General features: G+C 35.4%; 1 protein-coding gene across 6 annotated transcripts in view; it reads left to right on the top strand.

Moving 5' to 3' along the window:
• The window catches only part of SEMA5A (semaphorin 5A), a 313,513-nt gene that overhangs the window by 161,945 nt on the left and 136,817 nt on the right, over nt 1-14,751 (top strand). For all 6 annotated transcript variants that reach the window (XM_048939888.1, XM_048939884.1, XM_048939886.1 and 3 more), the window contains one exon: nt 11,420-11,482. In XM_048939888.1, coding sequence (XP_048795845.1) covers nt 11,420-11,482 — 63 coding nt within the window. The remainder of the gene's footprint in view (nt 1-11,419; nt 11,483-14,751) is intronic.

The following is a 14,751-nucleotide window of genomic DNA, read 5'->3' as shown; positions in this document are numbered from 1 at the left end:
TTCTTGATACTTAAGGGCTCCTTCAGCTTAACTTTCTTGAAGTAAACTGAAATTTGAGCTTTCTGTTATTAGTTTTGAGAATCTGAATCTCTTCCAATTTATTTTATGGATACAAGAGTTGCTCTTCCAGGTTCTGTGTAATCTGTGATACCAGTGGTTTTGTTTCACATGTTGAGATCATGTGAAACAAATAGTGACACATGGTGCATGGTGACTTTCCCCTATACGACTTGGAGAAAAGTGCCAGCAAAGGCAATCAATTGTGTTGTGAAAAGTGCAGACATGGATCTCCCTGGGGATGTGAGATGGTTTCTTTTTTAACAAATATTTGTTTGCTTTCTACTTGAAGAACTGCAAAGGAGTGCTGGTAGAAACTCTTCCAAATTTCTGTCATCACTGAATAATCTATGAAGTCTTCACTGAAGCTTTTCCCAGAATCTGATGCATTTAGCTATGCATCCGTTTTTAATGAACTATTTTCACTTGCTTTTTTCATGGTCCTCTGATGCTAATAGATCCTGCAAGTAATAACAACTGCAGAATTCTCAGTCTCAAGCATCAGACATCACATCACAGAGATTTTGATTATTTTTCCTTGCTCCAACTTGATATCTGAATGAAAACCCTTGCAAAACCTTCAGGTGTTCACCTGTTGTGGTGTTGGTTTCAGTGCACAGCAAATAATAACTGACCAACAACGACATTCACTGAATATTTATCATTTGTTTACTAAGTTTCACTATGTTAATACTTTATAGTAATCTACTTAATGATTAATAGACTACTTAATACATGGTTAATCTATTGTTATAGGTGATTTCTCGGTCTGTCAGATAACAGGTTACGTGTAGTGTTTTCTACAGATGTGCACATGACAATTTATAACAAATTTATTAGGTTTTAAAATAACTTTATAATCTCTGAGAATTTAATTTTGCTATGAAATATGACTTATCAGTTTATTTTTTTAAATATGACTAGGAAGTAATGATTCTAATTTCTAATTGTTATTTTTACTATTAAACTGACTGTGGAAATTATACACTGGAAACTGAAAGCCTGCTAAATGTCCTACCTTCCCACCAGAGGGACTCTGATGGACTGAGTTTTGTGGCGGTTGGCAATAAACTAAGTCAAATAAAATCCTCCAACTCTAGAATGTTTTGCCAGTGATGTACTCTCTACTTGCAAGTATGAGAGTGGCACAAAACTTATCCCCTTTTATCTTTGGAACTTGGTGGTTGGGAGTCTTAGGCTGAGTTTAAGAGTTGAATCCTACATGTGTCCTGTGCTGAAATATATGTGAGGACAGCTTGAGGGAAAGAAATAGAGAAATTGTTAAGATATTTCAGCAACTGCCTGCTTTTCTGAGATTTCTTGTGCAAATGGAATGAGGCACTTTTATCTGTAACATGACTCTCTCCTTTTTTTTCTAAGTGTCTGTTTAGTTCCTTCTGCATAAATGGCCAGTTACTGCTCATTTTGGTATGAAGGCTAGTCTTCTAGAAATTTGAAATGATCCACTCATTTTCTACAGCTAATACCAAGTTACCCAATGTCCCAAACTTTCATTGGTTAATGTCTTGAATGAGGTTTAACACATAAACTGGAGGTGAAAAGCCCCATGCATCGATGTTTCTCCAGACTGTTCACTTCTTGCAAAAAAGGAGAAAAATTCAGCCTTTTTCATAGCCTCACTGTTATCCCAAATCATCATGATGAAGCTGTGATTTTAAATTGCATTGCAGTCCTACTTTTCTATTTACTCTTTTTCTGCAATTGGATTACGTGATGCTCTCTTGAAGACCTTTTCATATTCTGAGCAGATACGTTCTGGTCCTGGTACTCTGTAGCTTGTCTTCCTCAGCCTTCCTTTCTGTATAATTTAACAATGCAGCTACACTCCAGTGATTTTCCTAGTAGCTCTAGATTCAAGCTTTCCTGTTGTAATAAGCATCTTTTTTCTTTGTGTTTAATGAGAATTTTTCTCAGTCTATTTTTTTTGTATGTATTTCTCCACAGTTTACAATATGTATTAAAGACTCAGTTATATGCCTGTTTTACTTTTTATTCTTCCCCATATTCTTGCAATGTTGTGTCTCTCTGATTATCTTTTTTTTGCTTTGTTTTGTCTAATTCAATCCAATTGCTTTAAGCATAACCAAATGAAAGTTAGTTTCTTCTTTCTTTGAGTGAATGGTCAACTGCCAACTCCTTGTAAATTTCATGATGTTTTTCCTTTTGTGTTCTGTTTTGCCCCAACTATTTTCTAAGTATTTTGTGTATCTGTATACTGTTTTTCCACAGTCAGCTTTCTAGGCTATTGATTTAAATAGAAGGATGTAGAAAATCTCATGTATGCAACGCTTATCTGTTGAACCATTTGTTTCTTTACCGACTTGTCATTGCACACTCTGTGTGATCTGGTTCTTCTTACCTTTCTTTTGCTGCTTCTCAGCATTAATCTTTCTTTCTGCTTTCATCTGTCTAAAATGTTCTTACTCCTGTTTGATTGCACACTGTATGGACGTACATTCATTCTTTAAGTTTGTCTTTTTACTAAGATGCTGTTTTTAGGCTAATTATTCAAGATATTTTTATTATTGTAAGTAAGAGTTATTGTGAATTTGAATAATGGAAATGTAGATGAATACTGATACTAAAAAATGGAGTCTTTCATTAGTAAAGCCCAATGGCAAAACTATCTGAATAAATAAATGAGAAATAAAAATCATGATAGAACTTTTATTCTTTATAATAAGACACAATGAAAAAAAAAACCTATATGCATACATATAAAATACAAAGATTTCTTTTTTGTAGTCTCAGTTATGTGGTATGATGTTCAGCCATTTCAAAAAAATGTCACTTACAAGGTGTTATAAATTTCATCCTCCACCATATCTCTCAGGTTCATCTGCTTGCTGTTGTAAACTCATATATAGAAGCTATAATCCAGCTGTCTTTGACATCCCAGGGACAAGATATATTGTGTTGGCTATGCCTCTGAGAAATTATTTCAGGAAGGATTTTGGTTTGCACAGTCTTCTGAAGTATCCTAACTTCCTTGACTCTCGGAGGTTGCTCGCTGGCATACTTCTTTATCCCTAATCCCACGCCAGCATGACATGAACAGCAGGTTAGCATGGGGCAAGATGGCACACTTAGCAGCACCTCCTTCTCCTTTGCCATCTGCAGCAATGAACAGATGCTCAAGAAAACAATCTGTGTTCCTGTATTCAGGGTCTGTACTGAAGTCTTCCTTTTCTGAAATTCCTGTGCTAGGGGACTTTTTTTCCCATTTATTGTGGTATTTAACCCAGGGGGCTAGGGAGTATGAAATTGCACTGAAATATCTTTCCCTTTCCTGAAATAAAGAGAATCCTGACATTTCTGATCAGCACTTAAAAGTTTACAACACAATTTGAAAAAAAATGAAACATTGCTTTCAAAAGGTCTTGAAGCCTACTGAAATCAATTTTATTTGCCAAAAAGCAGGGAGAGCTTTAAAACTTAATATGCTAACACAGATGTTAATCTTAAAAGGTTCACATATAATTTATTCAATATATTAAATTTACTATATTTAGTATATTTTCAGAATGTACATTAAAAATATGGTACAAAATTTCATTTCTACCTGCTGAGTGGCTGCCAAGACTGGAAATGCAAGAACATTTTGTTGTTTTACCCCTTCAGCACAATCCAGCATTCAATTTTTAAATGTCCATAAAAAACATAAAAGCCTCAAAATGCCAAACTGGAACATTCAAAACTTTGAAAGTCACAGTGCAATGCCTTTTTATTAGTAACTCTCAGGAAGCAGGACTAAAACTATTGGTTCTGAGTATATTCAAGTTCTGAGTTGCTGACTTCAGTTTCGGAACTGCAATTTCCTCTATAAACCTTTTTCTGTTAAGTGTAAACCCAAAGAACATTTTGTGACATTTAGAAGTCTTTGCGGAACACAAACAGGGAAGCACAGATGGGTGGCTGGGTGACATTTAGTAGAAGTCGAATCTTGCGCAGAGGCTAGTGTGATTAAAGTTAACGCAGTAGCCATCCCACTATGAGTTTCTGAAAGTCTTAGTAACCCTAAATTTTATTGTATCAATTCTGACAAAATTTTCAGCAGCTATTTATTTCCATAGTCAACAAAATAAGGTAATTAAAACTTTGGCTTAAATATTTATGTTTCTCCTCACTGTTTTTATATATTTTGGGCAGTTATATTTGAAAGAAAATTCAGTTGACATCAGCTTTGTTCTTGAAGCCGTATAAAGTTTCATATATTATGTGGTTTAACATGAAATTATATATCTGTCATGGGAGTTCAATTTTTATTTAAAACCAAACCCTAGAAAATTCTAGCATAATTGGATATTTATTTTCATCTATTTCACACTCTTCACTTTTTAAGAAACCATAATTTTCTAACTGTGGATGAGCAGTAAAAGCTGAACAAATGAAAACAGGAGTATTATTATTTCCAGGAGAATTGGCTGTTGCATTTGGTATCTGCACATTCAACAAATGTCATCAATTAGTAAATTTGTCCATACAGTGTTGTTCTTGTTTGAGCTGCTGGCCTATCACTTGATAGGAGAGCCTAACCAGGCTGCCTGTAGTCCATATAGAACAGTTTTTCTTTTATGATGAGCCAAAAGGGAGATCTGTGCTGAAGAGAAGTCCCTTTTTAATACGTTCCCCTAGCATTTCCACAGTGGATGGCCACTCCCAAAAGCTGATTGTTTATCAGGTTGGCAAGACAGAGAGCTCTAGCAGTAATGGCTGCAAGGATGAGGTCATGGTTCTGTGGAAAGCAAGCAGAATGGTTTGCCTGAAGTATGGGGAGGTATAAATCTTTTGTAAGTGGCTTTTCATATTTGCTGGAAGCAGGGATGTCATTATACCAAAGTATGCCTTAAAATTTCTGGTGACTATCAAAACCACTTCTAACACTGCGGTTGCTAATTTGCTGCTAAATGTCTTGTTGGTATACTCCTCTGTGGCTACATTCTCTCTTAGCATTTACTATTCTGACACTTTCTTTATGGCCTCTTTAAACTCAGCTTTTGGACTCTAGCAACCATGTTCATTGAGATATAATTATGCAGGCTGCAAGACACACTTGCCAAACAAATCACAGCTTTTTGAAGCTATTCCATTGCTGGACTGATGCAAACAATAAGGCAATATTACTCATGTTTGTTGACATATACTGTTATGATTATTGCCATTATAACGCAACTCCCCAAAGTATTGTTTAAATACATGATATAAGAGATGAAAGCAAACAGATAGTGAAAAAGAAAAAAGGAAATCTCATGTAGTTGTTATTTTTTGGCGTCGCATAATTAAACCATCTTCTTTAATGTTATTTTTGCCAGTATCTAATTAGCAGAGCCATCTGCCTAAGAAGTGCTGGACCATCTGTCTGGAATACTGTTCTGTTCATTTTTTGGTTCTTGACTAATTAACTTCTTTCACTATGAAATATAACAGCACATTTTGTTTCTACACTATGAAAAACTTCAGCTGTATAGCTAAGTGTGTGCACCTGTATACGTGTATATGTTATGTGTTATATATATATGTTATGTAGTTATATGAATATAGTTATTCGTGGAGATTTGTGTATGCATCTTCCATTAATGAAGGTGAAAGCCACATGGTTATTTATGATTTATAAATATATTTAATAGATACCTCACCTCATGCATTCAAAGTGACCAGTCCTTGTTTTGATTGTATTCATACTTTTCAAATTTCCTTTTTGCATTTGGTGTATTTGTAGAAGTGGATTCATTATAAGAAATTAATTCTCCTTTTGGATTTTTTTCCTTTTATGTTTTTTGTTTGTTTTCTGGGAAATTGTAGAATAATTTAGGTTGGAAAGGAGTTGGATTTGATGTTCCCTATAGGTCCCTTCCAGCTTGGGATGCTCTATGATTCTATGACTTAATTTCTTGCTAGAGAACTTAGGAAGTTGTTGTATGTTGGATACAAAGAAAACAAATTGAAAATTAGTTATTAACTGGGAAGGAAACTTATTATTCACTATTTCGTTATTTTCTTTAATGCTGTTTTAGTATTCTTCTAAGCTATTCAAATAAATCACTTTGATTTCTCTTGAAGCTAATTTCTTTAAATTTATTTGGTTTGTCCTTTGAAAATATGATTGTTTGACTTTTAAACAAGTCTGTCATTCACTCACGTGGAGAAACTATTGAAATACATTTGTTGTTCTAAAGAATATGATTACTTTTAATACTAAAACTTTTAACTTAAGATTGATGTGTGCTGCATGTATATTTTTCTTCATTTTTCAAGATAATAATTACTTTACATAGATAAAAGTTGAGTTGGAAGTAGTTCTCTATCTGGAATTTCCCCTCTCCCACTGCCTTTGAAAATGTTAGGAGAGAACTCATCTGAAGATTTTGGCGTTATGTCCAAAATTCTGATACAAAAAGACACCTGCCATTAGTTTTACAGTTGTGTTCAAATTTAGACTTAAAGTGCGCACCAAAGCCATGTTTCTGCTGAGTCTGATTTTATGCCAAATATATTTGGAGCTTTGTGCTTTGTGTGTTTTTTTAAATGAAGAAAGCAATCCATATGCCAATCAACTGTGACTTCCTTATCTGATGAAACTTTGTCAAGTTCAGTCTTTAAGAGTGGTCACACAATCTGAGTTTGGCAGGGCTAAAAATCTCACAGCAAGCTCTTCAAACAGCTCTACTGGTGACTGTCAGATAATTAAGATTTATTTCTCTATACTAGATTGCAGGAGACATTAAATTTGTGGAGGCACTTGAAGGCATGTATTTGATAGCAGGGTTCATAGAACCATCCAGTTGTAATTGCCTCACTATCCTATCAGGGGCAGAACAATGTGTTAGAATCATAGAATCATAAAATCCTTAGTGTTGGAAGGGACCTTTACAGATCATCTAGTCCAACTCCCCTGCAGTGTACAGGGACACCTACAGCTAGATCAGGGTGCTCAGAACCTCTTCCAGCCTGAACTTGAATGTCTCCAAGTATGGGACATCCACCACATCTCTGGTCAATCTGTACTAGTGCCTCACCAACCTCACTGTGAAAGATTTTTTCCTTATATCCAACCTAAATCTATCCTCCTTATGTTTGAATGTGTTTGAGTTTATGAGCTACCCTTTAACCTTTGTACATATGTTTCTCATGAAAATGTGCTATCATCTTTAGTTTCTTCAGTATTAAAATTCAAATCTTTGTACTCTCCTTCCCCAGAGCAAAGAAAAGTTTGAATGTCTATAATTTGGTTCAGTGCATTTTGTTACCTGCTAAGTAGAATTATAATATTAATTAAAAAGAATACACAGAACACAGGATGTTGTATTTTACTATATGAAAATTGGAACAATTTCTTAAGACATAAAAAAGAATACCTCCCAACAGGATAAAATTTAAGTATTTAAGTGGTGATATGGGATCAAATAGTAATCATGGTATGCATATCTTATTCTCTGCACCACTTATCCGAATGCTGTGAAAATATTAGCAAGTGATGCCAAGCAGAAGATGTCATTTTGATACAAGCAATGGATAACAGTAACATTTCTAAGTAAACCTGGTTTTGCACTTGTTCTCTAAAATACAACAATGTGTATGTGTCAGTCTACTCTTTCAGAATTTAAAGTCTTTATCTTCAACTGAAAAAAATCACAATGTTATTCCATTGGGACATTTTGTTTCATCTTTATGTCTTAAAGATTCAGGGCACATTTCTCTCCTGTTGTTTTTCTTCCACATTGAAATGGCATTTAACTTGACAAATTTCCACCAGTCTTCCCACTTTATATTACTGTAGGCTTTGTTGAATAATAATTTTTATTCAATAATTCAATAATAATTTTTATATTCAACTTTGTTGAATAATTGAATTTCCATTTAGTGAGAAACTTCCCCAGATTTCCTGAAGATTTAAAAGAAATACTTCTTTTATGTATATTTATATACATATGTATATATAATTTTTATATATAGTTTTTATATCCGTATATATACATGTATGTATGTATGTATAAATGTTGACCTACACATGCTCTTTTCATTTAATCTGTAATAGGGCATATGTATGTATTTTTGAAAATATTCAAGAATCCTGGGGACAAACCTATAAGACTCTGAACTACCCAGCCTTCTTTGAGTGCCTTTGTAATGCACTTGATTTGCAGCCTGCCCTCTTATTGTCTCCTCTAGCAGTGAAACTCGGAGTTACAGGACTATGAAGTATACCTGATGTTAGTGATGGCTTTGTCACTAGTGTGTCTATACTTAGTTACTTCTTCATCTCAGTGCTGGGGAATACCATGGAGCAGATGCTCCTGAAAGCTGTGTCAAGGCAAATGGAAGAAAGGGAGGTGATATGGAAAAGGCAGCATGGCTTCCCGAAGGGCAGGTCCTGCCTGACCAACCTTGTCACTTTTTATGATGGCATAACTGTGTCAGTGGACAAGGGAAGAGCCACTGATGGAATTAAATAAAGCCGTTAACACAGTCCTTCATAACATAGTTCTCTTCCAGTTTGAAAGATAATGATTTGATGAGTGGACTATTTGATGGAGAAGGAACTGGTTACAAGATTGTACCTAGAGAGTAGTGGCCAATACTTCAATGTCCAATGTAGATTGGTGATAAGTGGAGTCCCACAGGGGTCAGTGCTGGGGCTGGTGCTCTTTGATATTTTCATCAGTAACATCAAAAGTGGGATGGAGTGCACCTAGGAAGTTTGCAGATGACACTAAGCTGTGTGGTGCAGTCATCACACCCGAGGAATGGGATCCCATTCAGAGAGGTAAGTTTCAAAGTAAAAGAAGGGAGATTTAGATTTCTTTATACCCTTATTGGATATAAGGAAAATTCATTAAGGGTTGTGAGGTGCTGGACAGGATGCCCAGAAAGTGGTGGCTGCCCTGTCCTTGGAGATGGTGGGGTTCTGAGGAACCTGATCTAGCTGTAGGTGTCTCTGTTCATTGTAGGGAAGTTGAACTAGGTGAAGTTTAAGAGTGCCTTCAGAGTGTGAAAAGGTGATGATATTCTACAATTCTATGATCCTATTGTTCAGACAGTATTACTGTTTTGAAATATATTGTCTTGAAGAAAGTTTTTGCATAAAGTTTCCCATTCAGTTAGGAATTGTATTTGTATATAGTTATATAGTTTATTCTGTTTGGGTTCCTGCATTTGCTGTTAACTATTTTACTGATATATATAATTTAGTATTGTAATATTTAGTACCCTTATTTAAATCTATGCATCCCGTGGATGGCAGAAAAGAAATTTTTCTTTCAGTTATGCTAATAATGACATTAGTGGTTTTGTGGTCTGTTCACAGGTGCCTTGTATACTTTTCTCAGATTTCACAGAAAATTTGAAGAACTGTCCGTTTTTGGCTCTTGAGTGTCTTTTCCAAAACATTTCAGTGCCTGAGAGGTGTACTTAATTTTCTTGATTTATGATGTAGCATAATTTTCACATTTCACATCTTTTGCCTTCAAATTAGTCTTTTACCACAGTCTTAGCCAACTGAAAGCTAGATATTTTGCCAGTAAAAATTGATTTATTGATAAACATTTTGTCTTGAATCCAATTTTTCTGTCTTCTTTCTTCCTGCTGTTCATGCTTAGCATATTCTTCTCAGTTCAGTTTTGGCAAGAGTATTCCTTCAGAAGTTATTTTTAAGCAACTGTATTCCACTAAGTCTTTCCATCTTGACCTGCTACTGGTAACTCTTGCATTTCTCAAGGAATTTCAACTTTCTGTGCTGTTTAGAGATAATGAATTAACTACCAAATACTTGTTTTTAGTGCTGTGGAACATGCAAATTTATTGTGTCCTATTGGAATGAAGAACTTAACGCTTGCTGCTCGTCCAAGAGCAATCTTTTATTGCGAGGTTGACATTATATCAAAATGTCATTTTGTCATTATATCATTACAATCAAAAAAGTCAAGTCATTACTGCTCTTTTTTTTTTTTTTTTTTTAATCTTACATAGTATAAGATACAATTCATTATAAATGCTAGAGTCATCATTCACAAGTGGGGTTTTCCAGAAGTTTTCAATGTATTCTCTAATATGCTGTGGTCATTTATCTGCAAAAGTAAATGCTTTAAACGGGAAGGCGTGGAGCTGAGGAAGAGAAGTAATGACATTAGTTTTACAAGTCTTTCTTTTCTGAAACAAAAAAAGAAGATAATTATTGGGCTTATTGAAAAGCAAATGAAAAAGTACTGCATAGTCTACCATGAAGGCATATTTCCTCTTTGTTTAAATAGTCTTTCATCCTATTAATTTGTATTAATTGGAGAGTGTACTTTTTGTCAATATTGTCTCCATTGAAAGACAGGTACAAAAGATTGCTTATATTAAGTCTGAATAAATTATCTTCCATTATTTTCTGGTAAATAAAACTGAAAAAACTGTGGTTTCAACAATTAAGCAGCAGTGTTTAGTTAGTAATCACATTTCTTCCTGGTCAAATGTAAAATGCTTTGTGACATTTTTATTAAGAGAACAGGTGGATGTGCGTTGTTGATGTGAAAGCAAGCAAAGAGATTTAAAATGCACTCTGCACAGCATACACAGGCATTCAAATGTGTGCATGTATTAGCACATACACAGCAAGCCCAGGATCTGCTCCACTGAACAGTAGAGTTTGTAAGTCATAGCTGTTGAATGTTAAATATGGAAATAATTGGAATTAACTCAGGCAGTGAAAGTGCCATAATGCAGCTTAGACTTACATTCCTGGCATGAGTTTGTTGAAGCAGAAGGTTCAAAAATGAGGATAAATCACTTCTGCTTTGCAGTGCTCCATTTCACTGTTGTCCTGTGGATGCTTGCTTGTTGCTCTTTTCCTTCAATTGAACTTCTAGCTTCTCCAATTACTGCTGCAGTCACACCTTGAGAAAATAAAATACCCATTTCATGCTTGAGAGAAAATCTGCAAAACCAGCAGCAGTGCACCCTTTCTGACACAAAAGGTCTCACAGCAGAGCTGACCTCAGCGTGATGCCACCTACCTCTGCTGAGGAGGAAGAGTCACCCCTTCTCTTTGCTTAGCTGAGTAAGACTGATACAAAAGGAGCTAAACAGCATCAAATATGATTGTGGTTATTTCTGCTATAGCTGTAGGTATGGTGAATCATGGGGACAACCAGTTTCACTTTGGATTAAAAAACTCAAAACCCACTAAAAGCAGAAATATATTTCTAAGGAGAAAAAGCTTATAAGGCGATTAACTGTGGCTAGAACAACTCATGGTTAATTGTCAGTGTACCTGAAGCATGTATCTCAAGCATGGGCTTAGGTAGCTGAGTTATATATTTCTGTGTTCCTTGCATTTCTAACTAAAATCTGTTGGTTACAGGCAGTGGAATGGCAATGTGATGAAGCTACTAAAAGAGCCTGTTACAGTAAAGGGAAATCAAAGGTAAGCATGAGACAGTTCTGCATTAACAAAATTTGTAATTTAATAGCAGGTATAATTCAGTGTATAAATACCTACCTTATGCAGTTGTAATGTCTGTCATTTCTTTCCGAAGAGAGTTCTAGAAAAACAGTATGACTCTGATATATGAGGAAAGGAATAAAGAACAATTTAGGAAGGTGTGGAGTGAGAGGTACAGTCACGTGGTGCTGTGATGAAATGATAAAAACAACTGAGTTTCTAACAATTCATTGCACTGACTCCACCATCCATCATGTGTAATGAGCTGTATTTTTACATCGTACTCAGTGCCATGAATCTCAAATAACTCTCTATGTTCTTTGTAAAGTCCTCAGTTTATGTGGGCCTATTTTACCTACTTTATTTTATTAATAAATACTAATATTTATTAATAAATACCTACTCTTATTTTATTAATTTGGCCTATGATACCACAGGCACATATTGGTCATATTGCAGTAGTGGTTGAATCTTTCCAACAATATTCCATTCCATGTTGTTGCCATGTGACAGATGGCAGCAGAGGGGCAATCTGACAAAATGGTGTCTGATGTGGACATGCAGATGAACCAAAGGTGTGTCATTGAATTTCTCCATGTGGAAAAATCACACCCACTGACATTCATCAACACTTGCTGAGTGTTTGTGGAGAACAAACAGTGGATGTGAGCACAGTGAGGCAGTGGGTGGTGTGTTTCAGCAGTAGCAACAGTGATGTCAAAGACAAGCCATGCTCTGTGAACAACTGTCACATCACAAAATGAAGAGTGTCTCAATGAGTTTATCCACATGAATTGGCAGATTACAATGAGGGAATGTGCAGAGCTGAATAGTGGCTTCAGTGCATTGGAAACGATGGTGGCAAGTGAGTTAAAATGTAAGGGAAAAACACAGAAGTACATCAAGAGCAATAAAAACAGAAGAATATGCTTTTTTTCAGTATTCACACTCAGTAGAACATATCAGCCTATGGAGATTCATTGGCAAAAGTCATAAAGAAGCAGAACAAAACAAAAAATCCAAATCCCACAAGCTTGAAGAACGTATTCCAAATGTTCATAGCCTTCAAGTAAAGAATGAGTCTCTTCTTCTGCATAGTCTGAATGGTAACATATGACCATTAACTTCTCCCATCAAGCAAAAGATTTCATTTCCAGCTTTTTTTTAGTAAGTTTTGGAAAATAATGTTGCATTGTAGCCTTTACCTATCCATTTTCACTTGAATTTAAAGAAGAAAAATTGTCTCACAATTGGACCGTGGCTATGCTATACCATGAGGATAGAAAAAGAATTGCCAGGAAATAAAAAAGCAGGTATAGGGAATATGCAGTATAAATCTTCGTGCATGGAAGATTATTGTCTTTACAAAAGATCATCTTTCACTGTAGATATGAGTTTATAACATTGAGAAAAGGCATAAGAGATGGTATTGCCTTTTTTATTATTCTCCTTTCCCTTTTTTTTTTCTCATCCCAGTCTTAGAAACGTGTATTTAGGAGTTGCTGATAACTAGCCACTAATGTGTGAGCTTTACTAGGTCTGTGTGACAGTTATTAATAGCTAAAGAAAAAGAACAGGCGTGATTTTAATTAAAAATTTCTAACTTGTATGAAGGCTTTCATGGCAGAAATAGATGATAGATGAGTATGCTGCTTACTTGTTAGCTTGTGGAGAGAAAAGAAGGAACTTTTGGGACCTCATATTTTAGGCAAATGTTTCATTCTGTAAATTGCTGTTTCTACATAGAATTTTTGTGTTTTCTCATGTAATGTGTCCCTCAAGCCTTCAACCTTACCTTTCAGGTGACGATACTGAAGGTAGAGAACACGCCCAAGTGACAATATAGTATGACAGACAGCACTGATCGAAGTGCGCACAGAGTAGAAACTATCACAGTAGGAATACAGTGTATTACTAAAAGTTTATACCTCTGTTTCACAGTGATTTTTGGAATTTAAAACAATGAAAATAGCATTCAGCTCTGAAAGTTGCAGTGTCTGCAGTGACTGTAATCTAACACGATGGATGAAAGTAGTGGTAAATTTAAGGATGTAGTAGTGTACTTTGAATTCCGTGTTGACAGAACTGCTTGTGGTTTGATATGCACACTCAGTTCAACATTGCTGAAGCATGCTATTAAATAATTTTTACTCAGAGAAGCACTCAGCACTTATGGAACATACTTAAGTGTAGTGCATTCATCCAGATTTTCATTCATGCTCATCACACTATTCTATAAGTGATTTGAAGTTATGCCTTCACTGCTATTCTAATAACCTCCAAAATTTCACTAAGTGGGCTTACAGGAAAGATTAGACATAGGGAAGAAGTTCTTTACTCAGAGATTCTAGAGGGTGGTGACACACTGGAACAGGTTGCCTAGAAGGTTGTGGATGTCCCATCCCTAAAGGCATTCAAGGCCACATGAACACCCTACAGTTCTTATTAGAACAGCATATATAATACTGTACAGTGAACACAGTATTCAGCTGTAAAGTGTTTGGGCAACCTGATCTAGTATAAGATGTTCCTGCCCCCACTAGTGGGGCTGAAACTAGATAATCTTTAAGGCCTCTTCAATCTCGACCCATTATTTGCTTCTATGATTGTTCCTTAGTATCATTACTATCTGAATAAAGATACATTGTTTGATTTGGGTCTGTAACCTCTTTCCTGTTTTACCATCTAGAAGATAAGTGCAGTTCTTCGATTTCATTACAACCAAAGGTAGTCCTGGAAAGAAATAATTCTTTGCTTATTGTCATGATCGGGCTTTTAAAAAAATCAATCATCTATCTATCTATCTATCTGTCTATTTATTTACTGTGGTCTTTTTCTTTGAACTTTTCAAGTCTCTTACTTTCACTGGTATGTTTGAGGTTAAAACCAAAGAATAAACTCAAGGCCAGAGAAAGGATAACCTGATGATGTTTGTATTAGGCCTTATGCCCAAGACTAAGAGAAGTTCATAACAGAGAATATACTTTAGAGCCACACTCTTTGTATTAGGAGAACATATGCATACAAATGAGGAGAACATCTGATTTGTGGCACACTTCTCTTCCTGGTCAAACCACAGCAGCCTTCAAGCCTTCACCAGGAAAAACAAAACAAAACCGAAAAAAACTCCCCCAAAAAAAGGAACTATTGGACCAGGAGAAATTTGGTCCATTACTACAATGAATTGCACTTCTTCCCCTAGGAGACAATTCCAGTTGCTGCTTCTTTGATTGTTGCTGTATAAATAGATC

Source organism: Lagopus muta, chromosome 3 (genome assembly GCF_023343835.1).
Source record: "Lagopus muta isolate bLagMut1 chromosome 3, bLagMut1 primary, whole genome shotgun sequence".
Taxonomy (NCBI): domain Eukaryota; kingdom Metazoa; phylum Chordata; class Aves; order Galliformes; family Phasianidae; genus Lagopus; species Lagopus muta.
Note: the sequence above shows the minus strand (reverse complement) of the source record. Positions and strands in the feature narration are given on the sequence as shown.